Genomic DNA, 26,780 nt, shown 5'->3' on the forward strand with positions numbered 1-26,780 from the left:
GATTTGGTGTTACGGATTGCATGCAGGCCTGCCTCATCTTCTCCTCCTTCTACTCCATCCTCCGTCTCCTCCTCGGCTGACTCCTCCTTTTCCACTGCTACCGCCTCTTCCGCTGCACCCCCCAAGCTCCCCAGAACCTATTCGATGTGCCAGATGAGACATTGCCATGCTGTGCTGCGACTGTTGTGCCTGGAAGCCAAGAGCCACACCGGTCCTGCACTGCTTTCAGCTCTGCGGTCACAGGCCGATCAGTGGCTAACCCCGCTCAATTTGACAATTTACGTAAAGTGGTGTGCGACAACGGTGCCAAGCGCACTGAAACAGGGCAAAATGACACACGTGCCGTGCATGGCACATGTCCTGAACTTAGTCGTGCAGCGATTCGTTGCCAAATACCCCGGGGTCCAGGACATCTTGCTGCAGGCCAGGAAAATCTATGCACATTTTAGAAGATCTTGCTGACGTTCAGCGGCTACACCATCTGCCCGTCAGTCTGATTTGTGACTGCCCGACGCGATGGAACTCCACCTTGTATATGCTTGATAGGCTGCTCCAGCAAAAATATGCAGTTAACGACTACCTGTACGAACTTTGCAGCAGGACAGGTTCTGGGGAGTTTGTTTTTTTTCACCGCGCCAGTGGCTGCTTATGCGCGAAGCATGCAGACTTCTGCGGCCATTTGATGAGATCACCAAACTGGTCAGTCGCAGCCAGGGTGCCATGAGTGACATTGTACCTTACGCCTTCTTTCTGGAACGTGCATTGCGTCGTGTCACTGATCGAGCTGTCGAGGAGCAGGAAGATGAGGAAGTCTCAATGCTGGATGAATTCCCAGGGGGGCTACTCCATCTGAGACAAGTCAACAGGAGTCTCAAGAGGAGTCAGAGGTGGATGGTGCTGGGGCGGAGGAGGAGCAAGAAGAGCATGCGTTAAACTTTTCTGGGATCCCTGGTGTTGTCCGTGGCTGGGGGGAGGAGACCGAGAACGACATTATCCTGGACGATGAGCAGGAGCCAGGCCACTCCACCGCTTCCAGTTTAGTGCAAATGGGGGCCTTCATGCTCCAGTGTTTGAAGAGGGACCCCCGTATAAAAAGCATAAGGACCAGTACTGGGTGGCAACGTACTTAGACCCCCGGTACAAAAACAAAATGGCGGACATGTTACCAGCATCACAGAGGGCTGTCAGAATGCAGCACTTCCTGGCCTTGCTTCGAGAAATGCTGCATTCTGCATTTGCGGGTGCTGTCAGAGGAATTTCCACTCACAGAGAAACAGTTGCGGGTACCAATCCAACAGAGCATGCAAGAAGAGGGCGGTTTGAAGTTGTGTTGGTCACTTCGGATATGAGATCATTCTTGCAACCAACCCATCGACAGTCGCCCTCCGGATCCAGCTTCAAGGAACGCCTAGACCGACAGGTGTCTGACTACATCGGGTTAACGGCCGATGTGGACGCTCTGAGAAGCAAGGAACCCCTGGACTACTGGGTGTGCAGGCTTGACCTGTGGGCAGAGCTGGCACAATTTACCAAGGAACTCTTGGCTTGCCCCTCGTCCAGTGTCCCGTCTGAAAGGATGTTCAGCGCAGCAGGGAAGATCGTGATCGATAAGTGCACTCGCCTAGCTCACGACAGTGTGGACTACCTCACATTTCTAAAAATAAATGAGGCATGGATCTGGGAGGAATTCAACACGTGACGAGTCGACCACGTTTAATTGAATTTCCTCATGACAGCCCACAAATATCCGCCACCACCCAGAGCAAATAATGGTCCCAGTCTTAGGTAAATACAGCGGCATAAAAGGCCTTTTCTGTCCGGTGAATGCCTAATTTTTTGGGCCTCGGAGGAATTCAACACCTGTGACGACCACATGTTTCAACTATCATCATTAGGGTTTTTTTCAAGAGGGGGGATTTCGTTAGCCATGTTTTTAATCCAATTTTATATTTTTAGTTCTTTTAAACATATGTATTTGAACTGTATTTGTACTGGACTTCAGTAAAATTGATATCCATTGCCCGTCTAATAGACCTCGAGCCACATACTTACTTGTTCATTTCTGTACACTGAATGCATAATTTTTGGGGCCTGTAGTCCACTGGCCTGCTGTAAAATTGATATCCAACGACCGTGTAATCTACCTCCAGCCACATACTTACTTGTTCTTTTATGTATGCTGCATGCATAATTTTTGGGGCCTGTAGTACACTGGCGTGCTGTAAAATTGATATCCGATGACCGCGTAATCTACCTCCAGCCACATACTTGTTCTTTTCTGTACGCTGAATGCATAATTGTTGCAGCCTCGGAGGAATTCAACACCAGTGCCGACCAAGTGTTATTGAATTTTAACTATTATCATTAGGGTTTTTTTCAAGAGGGGGGATTTTGTTAGCCATGTTTTTAATCCAATTTTATATTTTTAGTTCTTTTAAACAACCTGTATTTGTACTGGCCTGCAGTAAAATTGATATCCATTGTCCGTGTAATTTACCTCCAGCCACATACTTACTTGATCTTTTATGTCCGGTAAATGCCTAATGTTTGGGGCCTTTAGTCCAGTGGCCTACAGTAAAATTATTATCCATTGACCGCATAATGTACCTCCAGCCACATAATCACTTGATGTTTTCTGTCCGGTGAATGTTTGGGGCCTGTACTCCCATGCAGGCCACATTTTTACAGTTTCCCTTTAAGATGCATAAAAATGGCCCCTGATTAAAATACATATTTTTTTGTGGGAATTGTTGCCATTGATCCCCCTCTGGTATGTCACTGTCCATGTTGTGGGACAATTTGTGCACTTCTTGTAAGTATTTGGCTTCAATAATGACCTGAAGGTTTTTCAGGTTCGCCTGCCATTAAAGTGAATAGGGCCCGCCGCGAACTTGGGGTTCGCGAACATTTGATCGCGTTCGCGCAATCGCAAACTGTCCCGGCCGATGTTCATCCATCACTACACCCTGCCTCCTATTCATATATTGGCGCTTTCCTTCACTGCAGAGGACGGCGCTCACTGATTACCCTCCCAATCCAGTTACAGGCGCCATGCAATATCCAGGAAGGCGCTCACTGGTTAACACTTTAATGACCAGGCCTGAAAAGGCCTTAAAGACCAGTGTAAGAAGGTACAAAGAATCATCGTGGATGATAGGTACGTGTCACCGAGGTTCCTGGCCTTATTGCAGTAAAAGCCGGTTTTTATGTGTCAACAGCAGTTGCACTTTGACACCTTGCTACTTAGCATGGCTGTAATAGCTGAGCCGGCTCTTACTGGGAGTAGTCAAAGTGCTGGGTGGGTGACTACTCCCCATGTTCCAGGCCGGGTTTTGCCAGGCATAAAACCAGCCAGCACTGCCAGGTAGAGAGGATTACCTCCGTCTGACAGTGGAGCTCAGGAGGTCTGTGTGCTGGGATCTGAGGCTGGAGAGCGGAGACCCGTGTGTCAGGGGAACAGGCCGCCTAAAGCCTGTGTTTGAACTTTCTGAGGCAAAACTGACACCAAGGTGACTTTTGTTATGTTAACTTGCTCTTGGGTGTGAAGTAACACCAACACTGAAAAAGTGACGTTTTGTTTTTGGCATCATGTGTGAATAAAAACTGAAGTTTGAATTACGAACATGTATTTGCCTCTGTACTGCGCCCACTTATCCTAACTACCAGAGCGAATTACCACAATTGGTGGAGGATGCGGGCATTAGCAGTGAGGCTGGCGTGAACGCCAAAATATTTTTTGGTTTGAATTTTTGGGCACGGTTGTATGTCATACATTAAACCAGCGGTATTACAACCAGTGCCCCACCACAAAATGGAGGCTGTTATGAAGGCCCTCATGGAGGCTAATCTGCAGCAGCGAGAGACAAACCTGCAACAATGGGAGGCTAACAAGCAGCAGCAAGAGACCAACCAGTTTCTGCTACAACATGTGATGGCTTTGCAGACAGCAGGAGCAACCCCGAGCGTCCACGATGCCCGGAAGGCAGTCCATGCGGCGATTCCTAAGATGGCACCTGCAGACGACATCGAAACCTACATGGCGATGTACGAGAAAGTGGCCACAAGGGAGAAGCAACCCCAAGACCAGTGGGCTGAGGTCGTCGCTCCGTTCCTGGCATCCGATTCCCAGTGGGTGTATTTCGATCAAGCGGTCGACTACCAAAAAGTGAAGGGTGAGATTTTGGCAAGACTGGGGGTGATTGTGTTGGTCCGGGCCCAGCGGGTACATCAGTGGGGGTTTAAGCCGGCTGAGCCTGCGAGACCCCAGTATTATGACTTACTCCACCTTTTGCAAAGGTGCCGAGTACCACTGAGGTGCTGAGTACCATGGCTATGCTGGATAGACTATTGGCTGATATGTTCTGGAGGGCTTTGCCACCCCCTCTCCAGCAATGGATCTGCCAGGTGTCTCCAGGTAATACCCTTGAGATGGTCGACCTGGTGGAATGCTATGAGGCTACCCGGAATCTACAAATCTTCTTTTGGGAGGGGGGAAATCAAATCCCGCAAATCACCCCAGACCCGGCAACTTGTGTCAACCAAACCCGCCCGGGATGCACCCCCTATGGACCCGGCTCCGATAGTCTGCTGGCGGTGTCGGGAGCCTGGCCATGTACGAGCTGACTGTCCACATCAGGTAGAACCCATGGACACAAACTATGGCTTCCGTCAGTCGTTATATGCCAGGAAGCTCTGTGCAGTGGGTTCCCCTAGAAACTCTAAATCACTTGTGCCAGGTGGAAGTGGGAGACACTCTAGCGGAGGCTCTGCTGGACTCAGGGAGTCTGGTGTCCCTAGTAAGGGCTCCCCTGGTACGGTCCGCTGAGTATACTGTCCGGAAAGTCGGGGTCATGTGCATTCATAGGGACTTAAGACTATCCCACCGCCCTGGTGTCTCTAAGCACGGGGGCCGGCAGGTGGGCTCGCGTAGTGGCAGTTGCCACAAACTTACACTACGAACTTATAATAGGGAGAGACTTCCCTGGTTTCCGGCACTATGGCCTGCTATGAAAGTGACTGATACCCATGAGACAGGAGTAACCCCAGCAGAGTGGCCTTGCTCCGGGGGAAGGCCAGAACCCTGGGAACCCGAGGCCGAAGGGTCAGCGGTAGGGGTGACCGCCACTTCGGTGGAAAAGGGGGAGACAACCCCACTGAGTGTAATGGTGGGAGACGTCGAGGACTTGCCGCCGGAGCCTGAGCTGGCAGACCTCAATGTCTCCGGGGATAATTTTGGTACTCCACAACACCGGGACCCCACCCTATCCCGAACCTGGGAAAATGTATTAATAGTAGATGGTGAACCACAACAAGCTGGGGCAGAGTCGGTGTTCCCCCGTTTTGTGGTTCAGCAGGATATGTTTAAGGCTACTTTCACACTTGCGCTTGATCGGATCCGATCATATTAATGCAGACGGAGGCTCCGTTCAGTACGGATCCGTCTGCATTAATAACTTAGAAAAATTTCTAAGTGCGAAAGTAGCCTGAGCGGATCCGTTCAGACTTTCAATGTAAAGTCAATGGGGGACGGATCCGCTTGAAGATTGAGCCATATGGTGTCATCTTCAAGCGGATCCGTTCCCATTGACTTACATTGTAAGTCTGGACGGATCCGCACGCCTCCGCACGGCCAGGCGGACACCCGAACGCTGCAAGCAGCGTTCAGCTGTCCGCCTGGCCGTGCGGAGCGGAGGCTGAACGCCGCCAGACTGATGCAGTCTGAGCGGATCCGCATCCATTCAGACTGCATCAGGGCTGGACGGAAGCGTTCTGCTCCGCTCGTGAGCCCCTTCAAACGGAGCTCACGAGCGGACAGCAGAACGCTAGTGTGAAAGTAGCCTTATTGAGTAAACCAGCTGCGGGGTGAACCCATTTAACAGTTGGTGGTGCCCAGGGCTTATCGCAAACTCGTGTTAGAGTTAGCCCACCAACATGTTCTCGGGGGACATCTGGGAATGCAGAAAACACAGGACCGGATTCTACAATGGTTTTACTGGCCCAGTGTGTTTAGGGAGGTGGACGAATTGCAACTAGCCCCTAGTCCCTTGGTACCTCTCCTGATCATCGAGGTACCGTTTGAGCGTATCTCTATGGAACTCATAGGCCCAGTACCGGAGTCCGCTAGAGCAGCGGTCGCCAACTGCCGGGCCGCGGCCAAGGACCGGGCCCTGGAAGATTGTTTGCCCATTGCCGACATCGCGATTGCGCCACAGTAATAGCAGATTACATATCTAGATTAGAAGTGGCATTGTGGCAACTAAGAAAGCAGCAAGAAGGAGGACTAGCAGCAGCCAAAGCTCCATCAATAGTAAATTTTAATGAATGTTGAGGGGCAGCAATGCAGGGTAGTGGGATGTGTGAGTGAGAGGCACTCAGAGCAGCAGACTCACTGAGGCCAGCAGCAGCCATTTTAGTGAGATTACAGCCATTCTGCAGTTTTGGCTCTAATCTGACTGAAATGGCTGCTGCTGGCCTAAGTCTCTCTGCCTGCTCTGCCTCTTTTCACAGGTGCCCAGCCCAGCACAAAGTGTGTTTGACCCTCAAAAGGGTGTATTATAGTAATCACACATCAAGTGTTTCAATATTAAAATGGTGGATTATTATTAATCCTTCTCTTCACAGGTGCCAAGCCCACCAAGTTTTTCAACCTCAAAAAGCCCGTTTTTTATGTGTCAGCAGCAGTTGCTGTTTGACACCTTGGTACTTAGCATGGCTGTAATAGCTGATACGGGACGGCTCTTACTGGGAGTAGTCAAAGTGCTGGGTGGGTCACTACTCCCCACGTTCCAGGACGGGTTTTGCCAGGCAAAAAAAACAGCCAGCACTGGCAGGTGGAGAGGATTACCTCCATCTGATAGTAGAGTTCAGGAGGTCTGTGTGCCGGGATCTGAAGCCTGTGCTGGGCTGGAGAGCGGAGAGCTGTGTGTCAGTGGAACAGGCCGTCTAAAGCTTGTGTTTGAACATTGAGGCAGAACTGCCACCAAGGTGACTTTTGTTATGTTAACTTTCCATTGGGTGTGAAGTAACACCAACACTGCAAAAGTGATGTTTGTTTTTGGCATCATGTGTGAATAAACACTGAAGTTTGAATTACTAACTTGTATTTTGCCTGCGCCCGCTTATCCTAACTACCAGAGCAAATCACCACACCAGACACTTTTTTGTGATTTAGTGCACGTGGTGGTTCAAATGTTTCTAACTTTTTTAATTTGTTGGACTATCATAATTTTTCCAACTACTTTGTGTAACGCATAGGGATTTATAATTTATGTTTTAGTTTTATTTTTTATATATTTCTGCTACATAATATATCCCCCAAGAGGTCATAAAAAGACCGTTGGAGACAGTGAACCTTTGCACTTTCTCCTTTTTATTTTATTCATTAAGGCCTCTTAATAACTTTGGCGCATCTAGCACCGCTTCTAAATGTAAGACAGCTTCCTCGCTGTCTTACATTTAGACAATTTTTACGCCTAAGACAGGTGTAGAAAATGGTATATGAGATGGGCCTGGTGGCCCTTCCCCGCCCACTTTTTGAGGCCTGGAGTGAGCAGGGAGATGTCTCAGAATCTGCGCCAGAAATACACCTAATTATCTCTCCACTACTCTAGACCACAGGGGAGCAGGCATTGACCGGCCCACTACCTCCAGGGAGGCCAGCATCAACTTCTCCACTACCCTTGACCAACAGGTACTCATCTACCAGCACTCTTGACCTCCAGAGTAGCAAGCATTACCCCTTCCACTACCTTAGACCACCGGGGATGGAGGCATTAGCCCCTGCACTACCACAGACCACCAGAGAAGAGATGTACTACTCTAGACCTCCAGTAAAGGGGGCACTAATCCTTCCACTAGTCTAGACCACCAAGGGAGCAGGCATTGACCCAACCAATACCAAAGGCCAGCAGGGAAGCAGACAATGACCCATCCACTACCAAAAGGGAGGCTGGCATTAACCCCTCCAGGTACTCACCGGCCAGTATTCCTGACCCCCAAAAGCGCAAACATTACCCCTACACTATCCTAGAACTACCAAGGAAGCTACTATAGAGACTCCCAACAAACCAGCATTGCCTTGGGAAGAATACATATCCTACAGTTTAGAAGAAAAACATAATTTTTTAATGTTTTTGATGGTTGTGCTATAATTAATAATTACAGAAGATACCTAATGCAGCCACTTACTGCAATGTTTATTCAGACCATGGTACCATATGGACAGTCAAGTAAAAGAGCAGAGATTGAGGAGAGTAAAGACTATACAGTATATACAGTGCTGGACAAAACCTGGATGCCATGGTCCCAGCCGACTAAATTCATATAGTAACCTTGCTTGTGTTTGGCAGCCAGGAGAATGAAGTCAGGCTGTCACTGATGGTATCTGACTCCATAAGCGTGAGCGGAAGCCGTCATAGACATCACCTATTCTTTACATATTTAAATCAACTTTCGTTTTTTTGTGTGTCCTCTCATGTTTAACTAGCACGGAGCTGTAGGTGAAACTTTTCCCACACTGTCCGCATGTGTACGGCCTCACTCCTGTGTGAGTCCGCTGGTGTTTTACAAGGGATGATGCTTGTGTAAAACACTTCCCACAGTCAGAACATGAAAACGGCTTTTGTCCAGTGTGAGTTCTCTCATGATTCGCGAGGGCCGAGGTCTGAGAAAAACCTTTCCCGCATTTTCTGCATGCGTATGGCTTTTCACCGGTATGAATGCGGATATGCTTCACCAGGGCGGAGCTGTGAGAGAACGTCTTTCCGCAGTCCCTACAGGGATACGGCCGCTCCCCAGTGTGCGTTCTTTGGTGGTTGGCCAATGCGGACTTGTCGGTAAATGATTTTGGACACTGGCTGCAGGTATAAGGTTTTTCTCCCGAGTGTGTTCTCAGATGTTTTAGCAGACCAGAACTTTCTGTGAAACTTTTGTCGCATTCATTGCATGCATAGGGCCCCTGTCCAGTGTGAATCCGCTGATGACGCACGAGGTGGGACCTCCGGATAAAACACTTTTCACAGGAAGAACAACAATATGGCTTCTCCCCAGTGTGGGTCCTCAAGTGAGTGAGAAGATTGGAGCTCTGAGCAAACCCTTTGCCGCATTTGCTGCACACATACGGACGTTCACCAGTGTGTGATCGCTGGTGCCTCACAAGGTGCAACTTACATATGAACTTCATGTCACAGTCGCTACAGGCGTATGGCTTCTCACCGGTGTGGGTTCTTCTATGTATAACGAGCTGGGAGCTATCAATGAAACTTTTTCCACATTTACCACAAAAATATGGCCTCTCGCCTACATGGATCCTCTTGTGTCTTAATAGATGGGAACTCCGGTTGAAGCATTTTCCACAGTCTGTACATGTGTAATGTTTCTCGGTGACGTGAGATTTACACTTCGCTATCAGTTCAGACTTGGTGCCCCCTAACCCAGTCCACGTCTTTCCTTGAGGCTGGTCACTGTTTGTCTCAACTAGAGACTTACTGCCATCACAGAACAGTTGGTCTACAGAGTCTTTAGTAGGATCTTCTGAATGACAGACTGGCTGCTCAACGCCTTTGCACATTTGCGCTTCTAGCAAAAGTTCCTGCTTGATGGAAACAGAACTTTCCTCTCTCCTAGGGGGCACATCAGTCTCTGAAAAATACTCATGTTCCTCTTTCACCGAGTTGGGTTGCACATCTGCAACAGAAAAACAGAAGATGTGACCTATGTTGTGTGTACACCATGATCGGCAGAAATCTAACCAACCAGGGATTAGTTGGAAGGACACATTATCCAGACATGGAGTTGTAGGCAAGGGAGAGTTATGAGGAAGGTGCAGCGATGGAGAGGGTTCCAACCAAAAAGCAGTAAGGGGACCGTGTGGCCCTATCATGGGATTACATTTTTGAACTAGGGGATCCCGGTTTCAGAGGCAGGCAGGCCACCAGGTGTCTGAACTAAAGATGTATTACCATTATATACCATTAAAGAAACTTTGGTCTACCAAGTCTTGTCTAGTAGAGTCTTTTGAACGATAGAGTGGCTGCTCAACTCCATTGCACGATGGTTCTTGTAGACGATGTTCCTGTTTGATGCAGACAGAGCTTTCCGCTCTCCAATTTCTAGTGGACTCATCAGTCTCTGAATAATCAAAAGGTTCTTCTTTCACTTTGATGAGTTTCACATCTGAAACAGAAAAGCAGAAAACTCACCAGATATCTTCTGTTTTATGTACAGACTGACTGACTGATGGATTTTCATGAAGACAGGGGAGGTCTATGAGTAAAGTACATCATGGCCATGATGGAACGGTGGAATTTGTATACTAGATTGCATCATATTAAAAAAAATACATTATTACCATTATAGAAACTTTGGTTTGGCAAGTTTCGTCTTGTCGAGTCTTCTGAACGAAAGACCGGCCGCAAAACTTCACTGCACGTCTGTGCATGTAGCAGAAGTTCCCGTTTGTTTTTTCTGTTTGGCGCCGTCCAATCTCTAGTGGACACATTAGACTCTGAAGAATCAAAGGGTTCTTCTTTCACTTTGATAAATTTCAGGTCTGCAACATGAAAAACATGGGATTCATATGGGACATTTCTTGTACACCATGTTCTGCAGAAATCTAACCAACCAGGGTGGTATTTTCATGTAGATTAGTTGGAAGGACACACTATCCAGTGATGGCGCTATAGGCAAGGCAGGACTATAAGCAATGAAAGAAGGGGCGCTACTGAAAGAGCTGTAAGGAGGGTCCATGTGGCCTAATTAAAAGACATCTATTAGCCATTTGTACCTATGAAACTGGCTGACCCACTTGGCAGCTGAAGGCATCTGCGTTGGTCCCATGTTCATATGTGCCCACATTTCTGTGTAAAATTATGTTCAGCCAGTTTCATAGCTACAAATCTCTAAGTGTTTAAGAGGGAATCCTGGCTTCAGAGGTAAGTGGGCCACCATGTGTCTGAGGTAGGTTTGGAGGGCAATGGGGTGCTTTGTATAAGGGGTGCGTTTCTCGTCATTTATATTTGTATGATATAAGGATGAGCAAAATAGATTCTAACAAATCATAGTGATGCAGGTGCCGAAGCTGAAATTCAGCTTCGGGAGCAGTGACTGCGCTTGCACCGCGACCTAGAAGTGTAGCGGCTCATATGCGGTCGCTGCTCCTCAAGCTGATTTTAAAGGGGTTGTGCAGGCAGTATATATTGATGACCTATCCTCAGGGTAGGTTATTAATATCAGATCAGTGGGGGTCCAATACCCAGCATCCCTGCTGATCAGCTGTCATGCGAGTGCTGCACAGCGCTTTGCCTCCCTTGCAGCAGCGGAGCAGTATAACGACAAGTACTCGCTCCATTCACTTGTAATTACTCTGCGCTTCCAAGACGATGGGCAGTGTAATGAAGAGGAAGTAGCGCTCGCATGCAGGGCCTTCTCCTCTTCAAACAGCTGATCGGTGGGGAGTGCCGGGTGTTTGAATCCTGCAGATATTGATGAACTATCCTGATAATAAGTCATCATTAATACTGTCTACACAACCCCTTTAATCTTTAGCGCCCTTGCTGCTCCTTGGCGAACAGTCCAGATTGTCAGGGCTGGGGTAGATATCCGTCCCTGTCAATCAACAGGACAGGTGGGCACTTCTTTACCTGTGGGGCCAGCCCCTGACAGGTGAAGAGCTTGTGTTAATAAGAATAACCGATTTGCTTAACCCTAGTATGGTAGAATGTGTATAATAGATTGCAGCATTGAAAAAAAATAAAAAATGATTACCACTATAGAAACGTTGGTCGACCCGATCTAGTCTAGTCGAGTCTTCTGAATGAAAGACCGGACGCTCAAATCCATTGCACATTTGCGCTTGTGAGGGATGTTCCTGTTTGATGCCTACAGAACGGTCCGTTCTCCAGTCTCTAGTGCACATATCAGTCTCCGAATAATCAATAGGCTCTTCTTTCACTTTCATGCGTTTCACATCTGCAACAGAAAAGCAGAAGATTCATAGGTGACCCTTGTTGTACATACACCGTGATCGGTAGAAATCTGACCAACCAGGGTGAGGTTTTCACTATCCAGAGTTGGAGCTGCAGGCAAAGGAGCTCTACGTATGTTTCTTGCAATTTATAAATGACTGGCGACATATGCATTCTAGGTTGCACGATTATAAAAAAAATGAAAAAATACCATTATAGAAACCTGGGTCTACCAGGTCTGGTCTAGTAGAGTCTTCTCTATGATAGAGCGGCTGCTCAACACCATTGCACATCTGGGTTTGGAACAGAAGTTCCTGCTTGCCGCTCACAGAACTTTCCACTTTCCAATACCCGGTGGACATGTCAGTATCAGAATAATACTCAGGTTCCTCTTTCACCTTGATGGGTGGCATATCTGCAACAAAAAAACAAACAGTGTGCCCTTCATGTATGCATGCCATGGTTTAGTATCCAACCAGGGTAGACAAGGTAGGTCTATAAGCAAAGTGAAAGGGGCTCCAAAAGAGTAGCACAAAGTTCCATTTTTAAATTAGGAAGTCCTGGCTTCAGGTAGCCACCAAAAGTTGGGTGGCTGAGAAGTTGACATGGCTGTAAGAAGAGGTGCGTCCTGGCTCCCGAAATGCAACACTGCCATTGTGTTAGGCCCCTTTTGTGCAATTCTGGATATTAAAAAAGGCATAAGCCACAAAATATTTGCCAGAAGCTTCAGTAATGTGGTTTCTGCACTGAGGGGTTAGTGTTTGGGGGTCCCTAGGATATAGCAGGTGCCATCTGATCTGTACCTATGACACCGGCTGACCTGTTAGATGTGCACTTGACAGCTGAAGACATCTGTGTTGGTCCCATCTTCATATGTGTCCACATTGTGAGAAAAATTATGCAAATGAGCCTCTAGGAGCAACGGGGGCTATACCATTACACCTAGAGGCTCAGCTCTCTCTGCAACTGCTATGCCCTCAGGAGAAGTCAGGGCCAGACGTGATGACGTTTACACTGCTTGGTCCTGTCAATCAAAGTGGAGAGGGTGTGGCAGCTGCAGATAGTAGAGCCTCTAGGTGTAACGGTAACGCCCCCGTTGCTCCTAGAGGCTCATTTGCATATAATAAAACATCATTTTTCTCAGCAATGCGGGCACATGTGAACATGGGACCAACACAGATGTCTTCAGCTGCCAAGTACACATGGGCCAGGTACAAAATCTGCTGACAGATGCCCTTTAACCTCGACGTACGTGTACAACGCATGGTGCTTGGCTTTAATACGCGATGCAGTATATGTATGGCACAGGATTGTCACTCCTGCACTACGGGTCAGAGACAGCCAGGGACCCCAAGGAGTCTTTTAATGACCTCTTGGGGGGACATATTATGTGCCGAAAGTATATTTTAAAAAATTTAAATAAAATTTAAATAAATAAAAAATACTGATAAAAAGCCTACGCCAACCGAAATTGTTGCCATAGTCACCCCACTCATGTGATACTGTACATATTGTATATCAAAATAAAATAAATAAAATAGGGAACGCATTTTAATAATTAAATTTAGTGTTCATTTCCTTATTTTAAAATCAGGACCTATAGTTTGAAAAAAAAATTAAATTTCAGTTTACCTGAAGAAAAATGTTCTACAACATGAGCGAGTCAATTGTAATAAAGCCAATCCTCTCATCAGCAGCACTTCTTCACCGTCCCCGCAGATGGAGAAGCGGCCAACTACCGCTAGATTGACAGGGCCGGACATTTAGCCCGACCCCAACAATATACTGCACGCACCACTGCTCCAATTAGCACAGCAGCAGCACAGGCTCTTCTTCGGGGCATCGATGATCCATAGCTTGTGCCCTCGTTCTGCTAATTGGAGCAGGCTGTATCACTGTCAGGGTCATGCTGTAGGTGGGACAGCCACCCATAGGCAAAGAAGTCCTCTGCTGATGAGAAGATTCGATATGTTACAATAGTAAAAAAAAACCTATGTGTTCGCTAACTCACAAAAAAAGGTCTGGTCATTAAGGTGTTAAAATAATTCCAGCACAACTAAGACCCCTTGCAGACGAGCGGGTGTCAAGTGCAGCTCCCATCCTGACCTCCCAGCACTGAAGGGGGGTCACGTAGCGTTATATTGATTTATGATGCTATGTAACCCTTAGAGGTCTGGAATGTATTGGATAACACTGCCATAATGCTGCCAGTGTTATCCAATACATTCCAGAACTGTAAGGGTTACATAGCATCATAAATCAATATAACACCTGTCTGCAAGAGGCCTAAGGCAACTTTCACATTAGCGGCAGCCTTCTCCCCCGCCGGAACAGCCTGCCGGTTACGTGCTACTGCACCGTGCCGCCGGACAAAAACCGCAGCATGTTGTAGTTTGGTCAGGCCACCTCTTGGCATGTCTGCCGTGCTGCGGCCGGACCTACGGCCCGCCCCCATTAATGTGAATGGGGCTGGAGCGGATTTCCGGCGGCACGGTGCACTAGCAGTAGCACGGATCCGGCAGGCTGTTCCCCCACCGGAATAGCCTGCTGGACCCTGCTGCCGACAGTGTGAAAGTAGCCTAATCTAAACAACCATGATGATTAGAAGACAAATAATTATTAAAGGGGTGGTCCCAACACCTATTCATGTCACTGGGGGCCAAATAATACTACACCTCCCTTGCAGTGGGCCACCAGCAACTTTCCCCAACAATATCAGGTTATCACCAGGGAGTTCAGCTTCAGAAGTACAGCAATCAGCAGATCGCTAGGCAGTGAAGGTCAGCTCTGTATCACCGTTTTCTTTTAATCAAAGTTGGTTCAAAATTTAGTACCAATTTATTTTCTTAATATATCTTTATAGATAGACTGTGAACTCACTGAAGGATCAGATTACAGCTGCCCTCAGAAGTCTATGGAGAGGGGCAGGGGAGGAGTTAGCTGCAGGGAGGGACAAAGGCACAGAGTCTGCAGCAGCTAAGGGCAAGTGCTTTATTCACATCAATACTGCTTAGTACAGGTCTATAATGTCAATGAAGGATCTCTGCAGAAGAGGAAACTGCTAAAACTTCAGAATACAAGTCAAATTAAGGCCAGATACAATGTTATCCCTCCTGTACACACACGGTAGCTTATCCTGAAAAGTTGTCGGAACTACAGCAGCGGGGGACTGGTGCAGGTATCACTTCTTTTATGTTTTTAAGCTACTCTGATGCCACTGTCACCAAACTTTGTTGCACTGAAAATCCCCCTTTAACATCAATGGAAAAAAAATTAAAAAAACATGCACTTTTTGTAAGACGAGCCAGGAATGGATCATTTAAGGGAAACCCCATTTATCAGATTTTTTATTCTGGAAATCACCACTTGACGCATAAGGACAGGATTTAAATATATCACCAGCCTAAAGCGGAAGGTGCAAAGTAGGAGAAGAAGTTGGAATGATGATGGGCAGCATGGTACTAAGACACAAAACTTACAAGGTCAAGGAATCTACAAGACGCAGATGACCGATTTCCTTCATAGTCCACACTCACCTGCTATTTTGCAAAGCTCTCGGCATTTTTCAATTATGGAGATGATTTTAGGTTTTTCATAGACAAAACCTGCAGAAGCAAAGTGGTCATCATGTTATGTCAGTCGTTAGAATGCGGCCTATCATGAGATCCAGAGGATGGAAAGCTAAGCTCAGGAATGGAGAAAAGAACCTTACAGTTTAGCTCCAGTGCAGCTCAGGCCGCAGCTTAAAGGGTTTCTCTGCGCTACAGACATTGACCATCAGATCGGTGATGGTCTAACACCCGACATCCCCACCCATCAGCTGTTTTGTGCCACAGTAAAAACGAGATTTTTGTATAACTTACCAGTAAAATCTCTTTCTCGCTCTTTCCTTGGGGGACACAGAAGACCTTGGGTATAGCTCATCTCCCTAGGAGGCGTGAAGACTGTTAAGCCCCTCCTCCACAGCTATACCCTCAGCCTGGAGAGAGAGACTGCCAGTTGCGTGTCCAAGTAGTGAGAAAAGGCAAAGTCCAAAAAAAAAATTGGAACCAACAAGCCAACTACCCTAAGGGTAAAACAAACTCGGAAACAGTCAGAGAAGAACAACGAATGGGTGGGTGCTGTGTCCCCCAAGGAAAGAGCGAGAAAGAGATTTTACTGGTAAGTTATACAAAAATCTCGTTTTCTCGCCCAATTTCCTTGGGGGACACAGAAGACCTTGGGACGTTCAAAAGCAGTCCAAAGGGGGAGGGACCACAGCACCAAGGCGAAGCACCCGAAGGCATCAAAAAAACCCGCCGCCTGCAGACCAGGCGGCCCAAGGCAGCATACGCCGAAGCCCGAGTATGCACCCTGTAGAACTCGGTAAGGTGTGCAAGGAAGACCAGTGACCGCCTTGCACAAATGGATGGCCGAAGCCTAAAGCCTCCGGCCCAGGAAAAAACCGACGGCCCTGGCCAAATGAATGGTGACACCAAAAGCAGAACCCTGCCCTTGGTGCGGCAACCACAACAAGAGCCACTCTGAGAAAGCGGAAGAAAGCCACCCTGGAGGCCGTCAACCCTTTGCTCGGACCTCCTGGAAACATAAGAGACCGAACGTCGACAAGAGTCGGAGATCTCCAAGTAAAAACTGCAAGGCCCAAACAACGTCCAAATCGGTGAAGTGTCCGTTCCCGGGGGGGGGAAGGGGAGGACGACTGCCTCAATGAAATGAAGGACAAATACCACCTTCAGAAGGAAGGAAGAGACGGAATGGAGAACAGTCCTGTCCTGGGGGAAGACAGAAGGCTTGGAACAAGAAGGGCCGCCACTCAGGCACCCGTCAGAGACACGATGGCTACAGAAACCCAACCGTACAGGACAGAAGGAGTAGAGAGAACTTCTGTAACGGCTCCAAGGAAAAATTGGAGCGCCAAGAGCCCAGTATGTAGTTCCCAGGACGGTACCGGAGGGCAGTACAAAGGAACCCAAGAGCCGCTCCATGGAAGAAGTTCCTGACAGGCCCAGAGGGACGGGGAACGCTGAAAGAGGAAGGACAGGAATGACACTTGATACTTCAAGCAACAGAGTCCCAGCCCCAGGTCCAGGCCGGACTGGAGAAAGACAGAACCATGGAGAAAGGCAGAGTGGGGGAACGCCCAGCTTCCCACAGAACCCCAGGTAAAGCCCTAAGTCCTACCACAGATCCTGGACGAAAAACTCGGCTAGAAGCGAACACTAGCGAGCCCACTAGAGTCGCCTGGGCAAGCGGGTGAAAACCCAATGATCAGGCGCGGACCAGTAACACGGGTAGAACAGTCGGTAGAACTGGTCCCGTCGGCCCCCGAGCAAGGTTGTCCCGTATCCCCCCAGAGTGGGGAAGCAGAAGGACAAACGGACAGGAACCGAAGGGTCCGCCCAGCAACCGCCAGGACAAGACAGGCTAAAGCCGAAGCCAATGTAGCCACCACAGGAAGACAGACTACAGTTCCGGTGTGGGAGATCAAAAGACAATCCTGACCAAATGGTAGTCCTCCCAAGTTACCGAGAAGGTGAATCCAAAGCCGAAACATTGCCTAGAATGGAAAAAACGCAATCTGCACCCAGCGGGAGGACAGAAAGCGGTAGACCCGGTAACTAGGCACACAGCTAGTACAGCCAATGTGGACAAGGGAGACTGAAAAGGAACACCATAACCATCCAAATGAACAAACATGCTCTCCCCAGAGGGAAGGGCAGTGAAGGAACAGCCTCTGAAGCGTGGCCGGAACAGACGCCTTATCGGAATGATCTGTACCGAGTGGGAGTCAAACAGAGCCGGCGAGAAAAGGCAGGCGAGACAGAGGCCGGTATAACACCCTCCAACCAAAAAAGGGGGAGTGGGCAACAGAGAGGCCATAGGACAGCTCAAAAGCAGAACACCGCTACACAGAGACGCCCGGTTCACCGCCACGCAGAAGGCGAATACCCTGAAGAACCCAAGGTGGAGGTCCCCCGGACCTGTACAAGCGAGCACCCAAGAGAAGTTGGGTGACCTTCCCAAGAAGAGCGGCCCGAACCTGGTAGCAGATCAGACTGAAGCACCAAGGGCGCCAATCCGGAAAGAATCATACCACACTGCACCAGAATGATCTCCTTAGAGAATAGTGCAAGGCTTGCGGCAATCATCGTATCCCAAGAGAAAAAGAATGTCGCAGGAGGAAGGAGGCTACGTACGAGTAGCCCCGTAAGCAGTGAGAAGGCCAACCCACCTACAGGACGAGAAGGCATACACGGCCCAAACAACGCACAAGAACGTCCGCTCACTGCAAAAATATAACACCGCGAAGAGGGCCAGCCACAGAGTGCCACAGTATCTACGGGAGTGAAAACTGAAAGGAGTTATGCACAAGACTAATATGGAATGCGATGGAACGCAAACTGACCGCCCCGAAAGGGAGGAAATGTACCTGGCAAACTGCAGTGGGCAAGAATGCAAAGGCCTGCCCCAAAAAGGGGGAGATGCCCAAGGCCGTACCTACGTCAGAGAAGTAGGGCATACCATACTTCGCCCAGAAAAGCGCCATGCACATGGCCACACAGTATCCAGCGGAAACGCAGGAGGTCCACCTAGGGAAAAGGGGGACATGCATAGGGCTATCCTAGCATTAAGTGAGTGTGCAACAATTCACCCAACACCGAAATTTCGTGAGAGTGTAACTACTCCGCCAATGAAGGGGAACATGTGCAAGTCCAGTACAGCACATACAAAGACAGCCTTGAATCTTGTGAGCGTGCAAAATTCCACCCATGGAATGAGGGGTGGTCACGCACAAGGCCAGCACCGTATCCAAGGGGAGCGCAAGCGTTCCGCCCATGTTAGAGGCCATGCTCAAGGCCAGCAACGTATCTGGTGAGCGTAGTATGCCGCCCAGAAAAGGAAGGGGGGGGGGGGAATCATGCACAAGGCCAGCATCGCATTCAGGGAGAATGCGAGCAGTCGGTGAGAATGTGTGTATGCCACCTGAAGGAGGCATGCCCATGGCTGGCAGCGAATCCAGTGAGAGTGCGTACACCGCCCACGGAAGGGGGGTCATGATGTGGCCGACGGTGGATCCAGAGAGAGTGCATGTATAGGGGTCATGCACATGGCCAACAATGTACAGGCGAGAGAACAACCACCGACCGAGGGAGTGTATGTATGCCGCCACCCGGGAAGGAGGCATGCCCAAGGCCGGTAGTGAATCCAATGAGAGTACATCATATCGCCTATGGAAGGTGGTCATGCACATGGCTGGCAGTGAATCCAGTGAGAGTGCCGAATGCCGTCCACAGAAGGGAGTCATGCCTATGGCAGGCAGCGAATCCAGAGAGAGTGCAGCGTTCCGCCTAAGGAAGGGGGTCGTGCACATGGCCAGCACCGTATCCGGTGAAAGTGCAGTATTCCGCCTAAAAAAGGGGGGTCACGCACATGATCGGCAACGAATCCAGTGAGAGTGTAGCGTTCCGCCTATGGAAGGGGGGCACGCACATGGCCGGCAGCTAATCCAGTGAGAGTGCAGAGTTCCGCCTAAGGAAGGGGGTCGTGCACATGGCCAGCACCGTATCCGGTGAAAGTGCAGTATTCCGCCTAAAAAAGGGGGGTCACGCACATGATCGGCAACGAATCCAGTGAGAGTGTAGCGTTCCGCCTATGGAAGGGGGGCACGCACATGGCCGGCAGCTAATCCAGTGAGAGTGCAGAGTTCCGCCTAAGGAAGGGGGTCGTGCACATGGCCAGCACCGTATCCGGTGAAAGTGCAGTATTCCGCCTAAAAAAGGGGGGTCATGCACATGATCGGCAACGAATCCAGTGAGAGTGTAGCGTTCCGCCTATGGAAGGGGGGCACGCACATGGCCAGCAGCGAATCCAGTGAGAGTGCCGTGTTCCACCTATGTAAGGGGGTCGTGCACATGGCCAGCATTGTATCCGGAGAAACTGCAGTAGGCCGCCAAAGAAAGGGGGATCATGCACAAGGCCAACCCGCAGTTAGGGAGAGTGCAGTATCCCGCCCAGGAGGGGGGTCCTGCACATGGCAGGCACCATAACTGGAGAGGGTGACGAATGTTGCCTACAGAAAAGGCATGCACCTTGACCAGCGCCGTAGCGCGGAGAGGGCAAAAAAAACCCCAGAAGGGGAAAAAAGAACCTGGCAGCGCCGCAGCCGGGGAGCGCGACACCATGCCGCCTATGGAAGGGGGGCATGTATACAGGCAGCACTCGGAGATGAGGCTGCAGCGTCCTGCGCAGCCCACAAGTCATATATATAATAAATAATTATTTTTTTTTTTTTTTTAACACACAGCCTCACTGAGGCAGATGCCACCTACAGGGCACAGATCCACCCATACAGGCCCATCCTCTGTGGGCGGGGGAACCTCCAGGCGGGAAAAATTCGCGCCTGGAGAAGTTCCAGCCCCCTCCAACAGAGGCCTGAATTTTTGCGGCCTAGTAGGCCGTGAAGCTGGGGCCTAAATTTTTAGCGGCGCCCGGCGAACCGGGGCCGCACAGTATTTAAAGTAGCGGCCGGGCCTACGGAGCGGCACATACCGGCCGCGGGTGCCCACCCCGCGGGCCGGAAGAGCTGGGGCCTAAATTTTTAGCGGCGCCCGGCTGACCGGGGCCGCAAGTACTTAAAGTACCAGCCGGGCCTACGGAGCGGCACATACCGGCCGCGGGTGCCCACCCCGCGAGCCGGGGACCCGGATAGAGCGGGATCGTCTTGAAGTGGAACACAAGACTTCGGCGCCCGGAAGGATCCGACGGTCGGCCGGGGCTGTTGAAGCGCTCCTTTGCAGGCCGCGGTGCCCACCCAGGTGTCCGGAAGTCAGGACCCTGCACCCGGCAGCCATTTTTACCCCTGGAGTGGGCCCCTGGCCTAGAACAGCGCTCCATATGATTTCACCCCTGCCGGCAGCTACAACCACCTTTCCCCTGGACCGGTGCCCGTGAGAGCAGGGAGGGTCAGTGGCAGCAAGGCGCGGGCCCTCTGGCCCTGAAGTAGTGGCCGGTAAGAGGGAGGGGGACCCTGAGACCGGGTCTGTGAGGGTGGGACGCCTGCATGACCCCTCCGTCAGGGGCAGCTAGGTGCGGACCTCCGCAGCTCCCTAGGCATTCCTCTTGTAGGAACAAGGGTGCCAATGTCCTGGAGGCCAGGAGAGAGGGAGCAGATGTCGCCCTGCGGCAGCCCAGGGCCAGCCTAGGTCTAGCAGGGACAGAAGGGTCCATAGGCCCAGGTAAGGGTCAGGCACGCAGGAGACCGAGGGGGGGACGGGACGTAGGGCTGGAGAAGCCAATCTCTCACCATAGCCGTCTTCACCCTCGGTCCGTTCCAGCAGGGTCGCCCCTTCAGCTACTGGAACCGTAGTGGCAGGACGCCGGGGGAGGGACTTGGCGTGCGGGCGACCCTTGCGCTGGCGGGATGCAGGGGAGCTGGGCTGCCCTGGTCCACCTTGCCTTCTGTGGGGGAGGCAGCAGTGCGGGTGACCGGCACTGGCACAGCTCAACCCCGGGAGAACAGAGAGGTCTAGTGCGTCTCTGTTATCCCTGATGATCTGGAACAAAAAGAAAATAAAACAAAGTAAAAATCTAAAATTGAAACAAGGAGAAACCAGCCCTGCAGAGCAGGGAGTGTCTTGCCTCCTTGGACACTAAGCAAAAAACTGGCTGCCTTTCTCTCCAGGCTGAGGGTATAGCTGTGGAGGAGGGGCTTAACAGCTTTCACTTAGTGTCACGCCTCCTAGGGAGATGAGCTATACCCAAGGTCTTCTGTGTCCCCCAAGGAAATTGGGCGAGAAATATAGATTGAAGGGAACTGAAGGCAGACCGCTTCACCCACTGTGTGGTGGCCATGCCAGGGTACTGCAGCTTAGTGCCCATTCATGTATGCTGGCGAGCGAAACTATGTGGTGTACGGCGCCTTCTTCTTCTGCTCCAGTGTCTGGCGCTCTGACAGCCCGAAACAGCCGATTGGTGGGGATGACTCATGTAGGACCCCCAATAATCTGATATTGATGTCCTATCCTGAGGAGAGGGTCTGGAGAGTGGTGAAACCTAGCAGCATGGCGTCTCCTGCAACTTCTCCCATCTGCTCCGAACATTAGGTAATAAAAGAAAAAGAAGAAGTTTGGGCAAATTATTAATAAGGAATAGTTCGCCTTAGGGTCCATTCACACGTCCATAAGTGTTTTGCGGATCATTATAATAGAAAGTGCCTATTCTTGTCAGCTATTGCGGATAAGAATAGGACATGTTCTATTTTTTTGCGAAAGTCCGGGGTCGCGGAACGAAAGTGCAGATGCGGACAGCACACTGTGCGCTGTCCGCATCTCTCCCGGCCCCATTGAAAATGAATGGGTCCACACCCGTTCCGCATAATTGCGGAACGGATCCGGACCATTCATATGGACGTCTGAATAGAGCCTTATAGTGAAGCGCCCTCGCACACCTAAAATCTGTGCGACCTTCCATAACAGAATCCCTGTGCCTCCTCTCGGTCTCTTCTCAATGCTAAAGCGAGCTCCAGCCCCTCTTAGGGTAGGTTCATAAGGAGGTTTTTAGGCGCGGGTTTCGGCGCAGATTTAGAGGCTAAATCTAGGAGAAATCTGCACTGAAACCGTCTCCCATTGTTTTCAATGGTAGGCTGCGCCACAGTTCATGCAGCCACACGAGGAATGTACAGATCCATTCTAGACGCTGTTACCACGCGGAGCCCTTGCAGCGATAGCCTCCATTCAACGGAGCTAAACGTAGAGCGGGTCCGCGTGAAATCCCACAACCGTCACCGCAGCACAGCGGTGACGGCTGTGAAAGGGTTGCTCTTATGACAGCGGTGACTTACCCAGAGAGAAAAGAGTGTAGTAATTGTCCAGCATGACATCCATGTACAGCAGCCTCTCCGCCATTTCCAAACTCTCCCACTCCTCGGCCGAGAAGTACACCGCCACATCATCAAATCTGATAGGAACCTAAGATATAGAGAAGCAAGGACAAGAGTAAATGCAAACCAAACCAGCATGAATGTTAATGGCTATGGAAGACATTTCTGTATCTGGCTGTAAAAACAAGGTTTCCTTTCAATGACAGCAAGCAAAACTCAAACTTTTAACTTCATTGCCTTGACAGAACTTAAATGAAGCTACAATCATTTTAAAGGGGGTTGTAACAAGCGCACAGCCCTCGCGCAAAAGCGCTATTTGGAAAGTCTCAGACCCTTTCTCTTTTTCTACATTTTGTGTTGTTGCTCCTTGTGCGAAAATAAAAAAAGTTTTGACTCCATTATTCTGCGCTAAATATCCAATAACGAGACCGTGAAAGGTTCAAAATCTTTGCTAATTTATTGAAAAGGAAAATCTAAAATCTTGCATTGACATAAGTATTCAGACCCCCTACTCAGGACTTAGATGAAGCCCCTTTGGCAGTGATTACAGCCTCCAGTCTCTGGGACCCGCACCTACAATGAGAACGGAGCGGGAAAATAAACAGAGGGCGCACTGCGCATGCGCATCCGCCCTCCATTCATTTCTATGGGGCTGGCTCGGCAATTTCCGCCTGCCCCATAGAAGTAAATGGGAGCGGGGCGGCCGCGCGTGCGCAGAGCAGGGAGCAGCGCTTGGTGGTGGACGGACCCCAGGAAATCCGGGGTCCTCCAGCCACAGCTCTCCCCGCTCCGTTCTCGTTGTAGGTGCGGGTCCCAGAGGTGGGACCTGCACCTATCAGACAATGGGGGGCATATCCTAGCGATATGCCCCCCCCCATTGTATGTGATGGGAATACCCCTTTTAAGAAAAAAAAAAAGTTTCAGTCTGTTCACCAGCAGTGAATTAGGCAAGGGCAATGGTAGCGCCTGGCACAGCATATTACCTCCTGTAATAAAGAATCCATATGTAGCTTCAGCTGAGACATCAGATCCAAAGACGAAGCAACTGCGGAATCTAGGAAAGCGATAATACGTCAGGACATTATCCACCAACATCAAAAACCTCCACAATATGTCAGTTATCCTGCTCAGTCCGGGAACATGCTTGATGATTTTTTAGTACTATCTGGGTCCTGCGTAAGGGCAGAATATTGTAGCTACAACTCTGTACTACTAGTGGCCAATACAGCTTAAAAATGTTTGGTCTCTAGGGGTGCTAAAAGAATACACGGGACCAGGGGGCGTACACAGATCAGATTGAAAAACATAGTATGGGCCCTCCCTTGCCACCCAAAAACTCCCAGGCACTGGCAGTGGATCCGGCGAAATTATGAAGAGGCGCCGGCCTTGAAGGGTAAACTTAGAAAATAAAGAAGCAAAACCAAAAACATCAATCGTTTCAAAAGCTAAGCCGTTTGGGTTGTCCATCTACTCCTCCTCTAAAGTGGTTTCAACAGAGGTCAAGATAAGGAGTAGCTTCATCTACTATGGGTGATGCTGACCCTCTTGTGATGGCTGAAATAGTCACAAGGTCTTTTTATTCCGAGCCGTTGAGATCCGCACCCAACAAGAATGGAGTAGACAAAAGACAAGAATTGAATTTGCCGATACTTACCGGGTGTGAACGATCGGTCCTGACCATCAGATCCCATGGCTTGGTTCCCGTTGAAAACAAGGACGGAATTGGACAGCGCGTAATCTGTTTGCGTCCCGATGCTGCAGAATCCAATTTTTGTTATTTCTATATCCTGAAGCAATTCTTCTTCAAATGTCATGGTCTCATTAATGAAGTTGGATGGAAGTTGTATCAGAGGTTGTTGGAGGATGTCGGTGCAAGTGTCGAAAGGCCTCTTCCTTTTTCTGGACCGGCTCTTCTTCAAATTTTCTGCGATAATACATTCTCCGTCTCTAACAATGGGAAAAATGGAAGGCACGGCGTCAGCTCTCAAAGATTTCCCGTGATGGTTGACGTTAATGATGTAGGAATCCGGAGTGAAGTGGCAGGAGCACAGGCGGTATTTGTTCTGCTTGTTCCCCTCCAATATCTTCTGGGCCAAAGCGTTTAAATCCTTGAAGAGCTGACCGGTCTGCTGCAGCCATACCATTACTCTTGAGACGTCCTTAGGAAAGGGGTGCAAAATGATCTGCTCGCTCTGGCCTTTTCTTCCGGTTTTGCTAACGCACTGGTTCACCAGACAGCTAGGCATGATTCCGCTAAATTCTGTCCTGGTTAAAAAGTAAAAACATATATAGATTTGTTGGCCACAGGGAAATCCGTGCGGACAATTCGCATCAATTGGTGCGGATTTACATGCGGATTTTACTCTCCCCATTGAATTGAATGGAGAAAATCCGGACAGGGAAAATAAAATAAATTGACATGCTGCGGATTATAAAAACTGCACGGAAAAAAGCTCTTGGAAGGCAACGATTTAAAAAAATAAAAAATTGCTAGGCAGTAAAGGAAGCAATATGGACAATCACAATACATTAGTAAGTGCCTGGTATTACCTTTCTCTACATGATCAATGCCACTTGCTGAACTGAGACAAGCTCTTTAAAGGGAACCTGTCACCGGGATTTTGTGTATAGAGCTGAGGACATGCTAGCACATCCGCAATACCCAGTCCCCATAGCTCTGTGTGCTTTTATTGTGTAAAAAAAAAACGATTTGATGCATATGCAAATTAACCTGAGATTAGTCCTGTCCCTGACTCATCTCATGTACAGGGCTCATCTCAGGTTAATTTGCATATGGATCAAATTGTTTTTTTTTACACAATAAAAGCGCAGAGAGCTATGGGGACTGGGTATTGCGGATCTGCTAGCGGCCATCTAGCAGCCCATGTCCCCAGCTCTATGCACAAAATCCCTGCGACAGGTTCCCTTTTAACACTTGTATGCAAGGACGCCTTCGGACGCTGCGGATTCTGCTGAATTTTCCACCACTGAAAATCAGTTCCATTCACCTGACTGGGGCTTGCAGAAACCCATGCGCCTACTGCCCCATTGAAATTAATGGAACAGATTTTTAAGTTGCGGGAAATCCACAGCGTGTGAAGAAGACGTCCTAATACTCCTCTAAATCCGCCATCAAATTAGAAATCTGCCACCAAAAACGACCAGTTTTCAGCCAGTAATCTGCTACGGATTCCTCTGCCGCCGATTTTGCCATGTGAATTTAGCCTAAGAATTGCAAAGGTTGAAATACGCATAAATCAACGCGCTACGGATTTAAAATCTGCCCTGCAGGTCAATTTCGGCTGCAGATTATATATATAATTTTTTTTTGCAGTACGAGGTTTTGTAAAATCGCATCCACCAACATTACGGATTTCTGACCGCAGCGTACCACCCACGTGTGGTCACCACAGACAGCCCCATGTAAATAATAAGGAGGCCGCAACGATCACTCCAGCATCGCGGCCCCCCTTATCGGCGGGGGTGGCGATAGTCGGTCCCCCACTGATCTGATTAGTCTGAACCCCAGCACATACATGTATGCAGACAACAGAACAGGACATCACAAGGCTATCATGCTATGCACACATATTTACCTGATCCCCTTGTTTTGCACTGGCACTGAAAATCTTGAGAATGCTGGGACTTGTAGTCCTACTACAACACCCAGCAGGCATCACACAATGCAGATTATCCACAGAGAGCCCAGATCACCCCGACTGAACGGGCACTGCCATTATCTGTCAGGTTCCTATCAGTAACATCCATATAACAAGGCCAGGATTGTCTAAGCAGGCTCTCAGTCAGAACTACAACCCCCATAACAGCAGGCTATTCACTGGTCCCTGCCAAAGGAGAGTTCTGGGAAATGCGGTCCATTCACCGACTGGCCCAGGAGCAATAATGCATTATAAAACTACACTTCCCATAAGGTATCC

The 26,780-nt window shown here is 49.3% G+C and overlaps 1 protein-coding gene across 2 annotated transcripts; it reads right to left on the reverse strand.

Annotated features, from left to right (window-relative positions):
- Nucleotides 1–8,176: 8,176 nt before the first annotated feature.
- LOC120986319 (zinc finger protein 354B-like) lies at nucleotides 8,177–26,720 on the reverse strand. 2 transcript variants are annotated; one of them, XM_040414835.1, is made up of 10 exons: nucleotides 26,439–26,720; nucleotides 24,497–25,102; nucleotides 23,826–23,896; nucleotides 22,804–22,930; nucleotides 15,500–15,568; nucleotides 12,175–12,378; nucleotides 11,764–11,967; nucleotides 10,349–10,549; nucleotides 9,970–10,173; nucleotides 8,177–9,684 (listed from the first exon to the last, which is right to left on the reverse strand). In XM_040414835.1, exons 2-10 carry the CDS (start codon nucleotides 25,086–25,088, stop codon nucleotides 8,432–8,434), a joined length of 2,925 nt encoding a protein of 974 aa, XP_040270769.1. In that variant the 5' UTR covers nucleotides 25,089–25,102; nucleotides 26,439–26,720; the 3' UTR covers nucleotides 8,177–8,431. The 2 variants fall into 2 exon arrangements, with proteins under 2 accessions (XP_040270769.1, XP_040270768.1); XM_040414834.1 differs by having other exon boundaries at nucleotides 24,497–25,107.
- Nucleotides 26,721–26,780: the final 60 nt, after the last annotated feature.

Source organism: Bufo bufo, chromosome 1 (assembly GCF_905171765.1).
Source record: "Bufo bufo chromosome 1, aBufBuf1.1, whole genome shotgun sequence".
NCBI classification, from domain to species: domain Eukaryota; kingdom Metazoa; phylum Chordata; class Amphibia; order Anura; family Bufonidae; genus Bufo; species Bufo bufo.

Coding starts and splice junctions, on each gene's coding strand:
- LOC120986319 (XM_040414835.1), bottom strand. CDS start 25,088: ATGCCTAGCTGTCTGGTGAACCAGTGCGTTAGCAAAACCGGAAGAAAA. Junction 22,931..23,825: donor TGGATTCTTTATTACAGGAG/GTAATATGCTGT, acceptor TCTATATCTTAG/GTTCCTATCAGATTTGATGA. Junction 10,174..10,348: donor AAACCAAAGTTTCTATAATG/GTAATAATGTAT, acceptor TTTCTGTTTCAG/ATGTGAAACTCATCAAAGTG.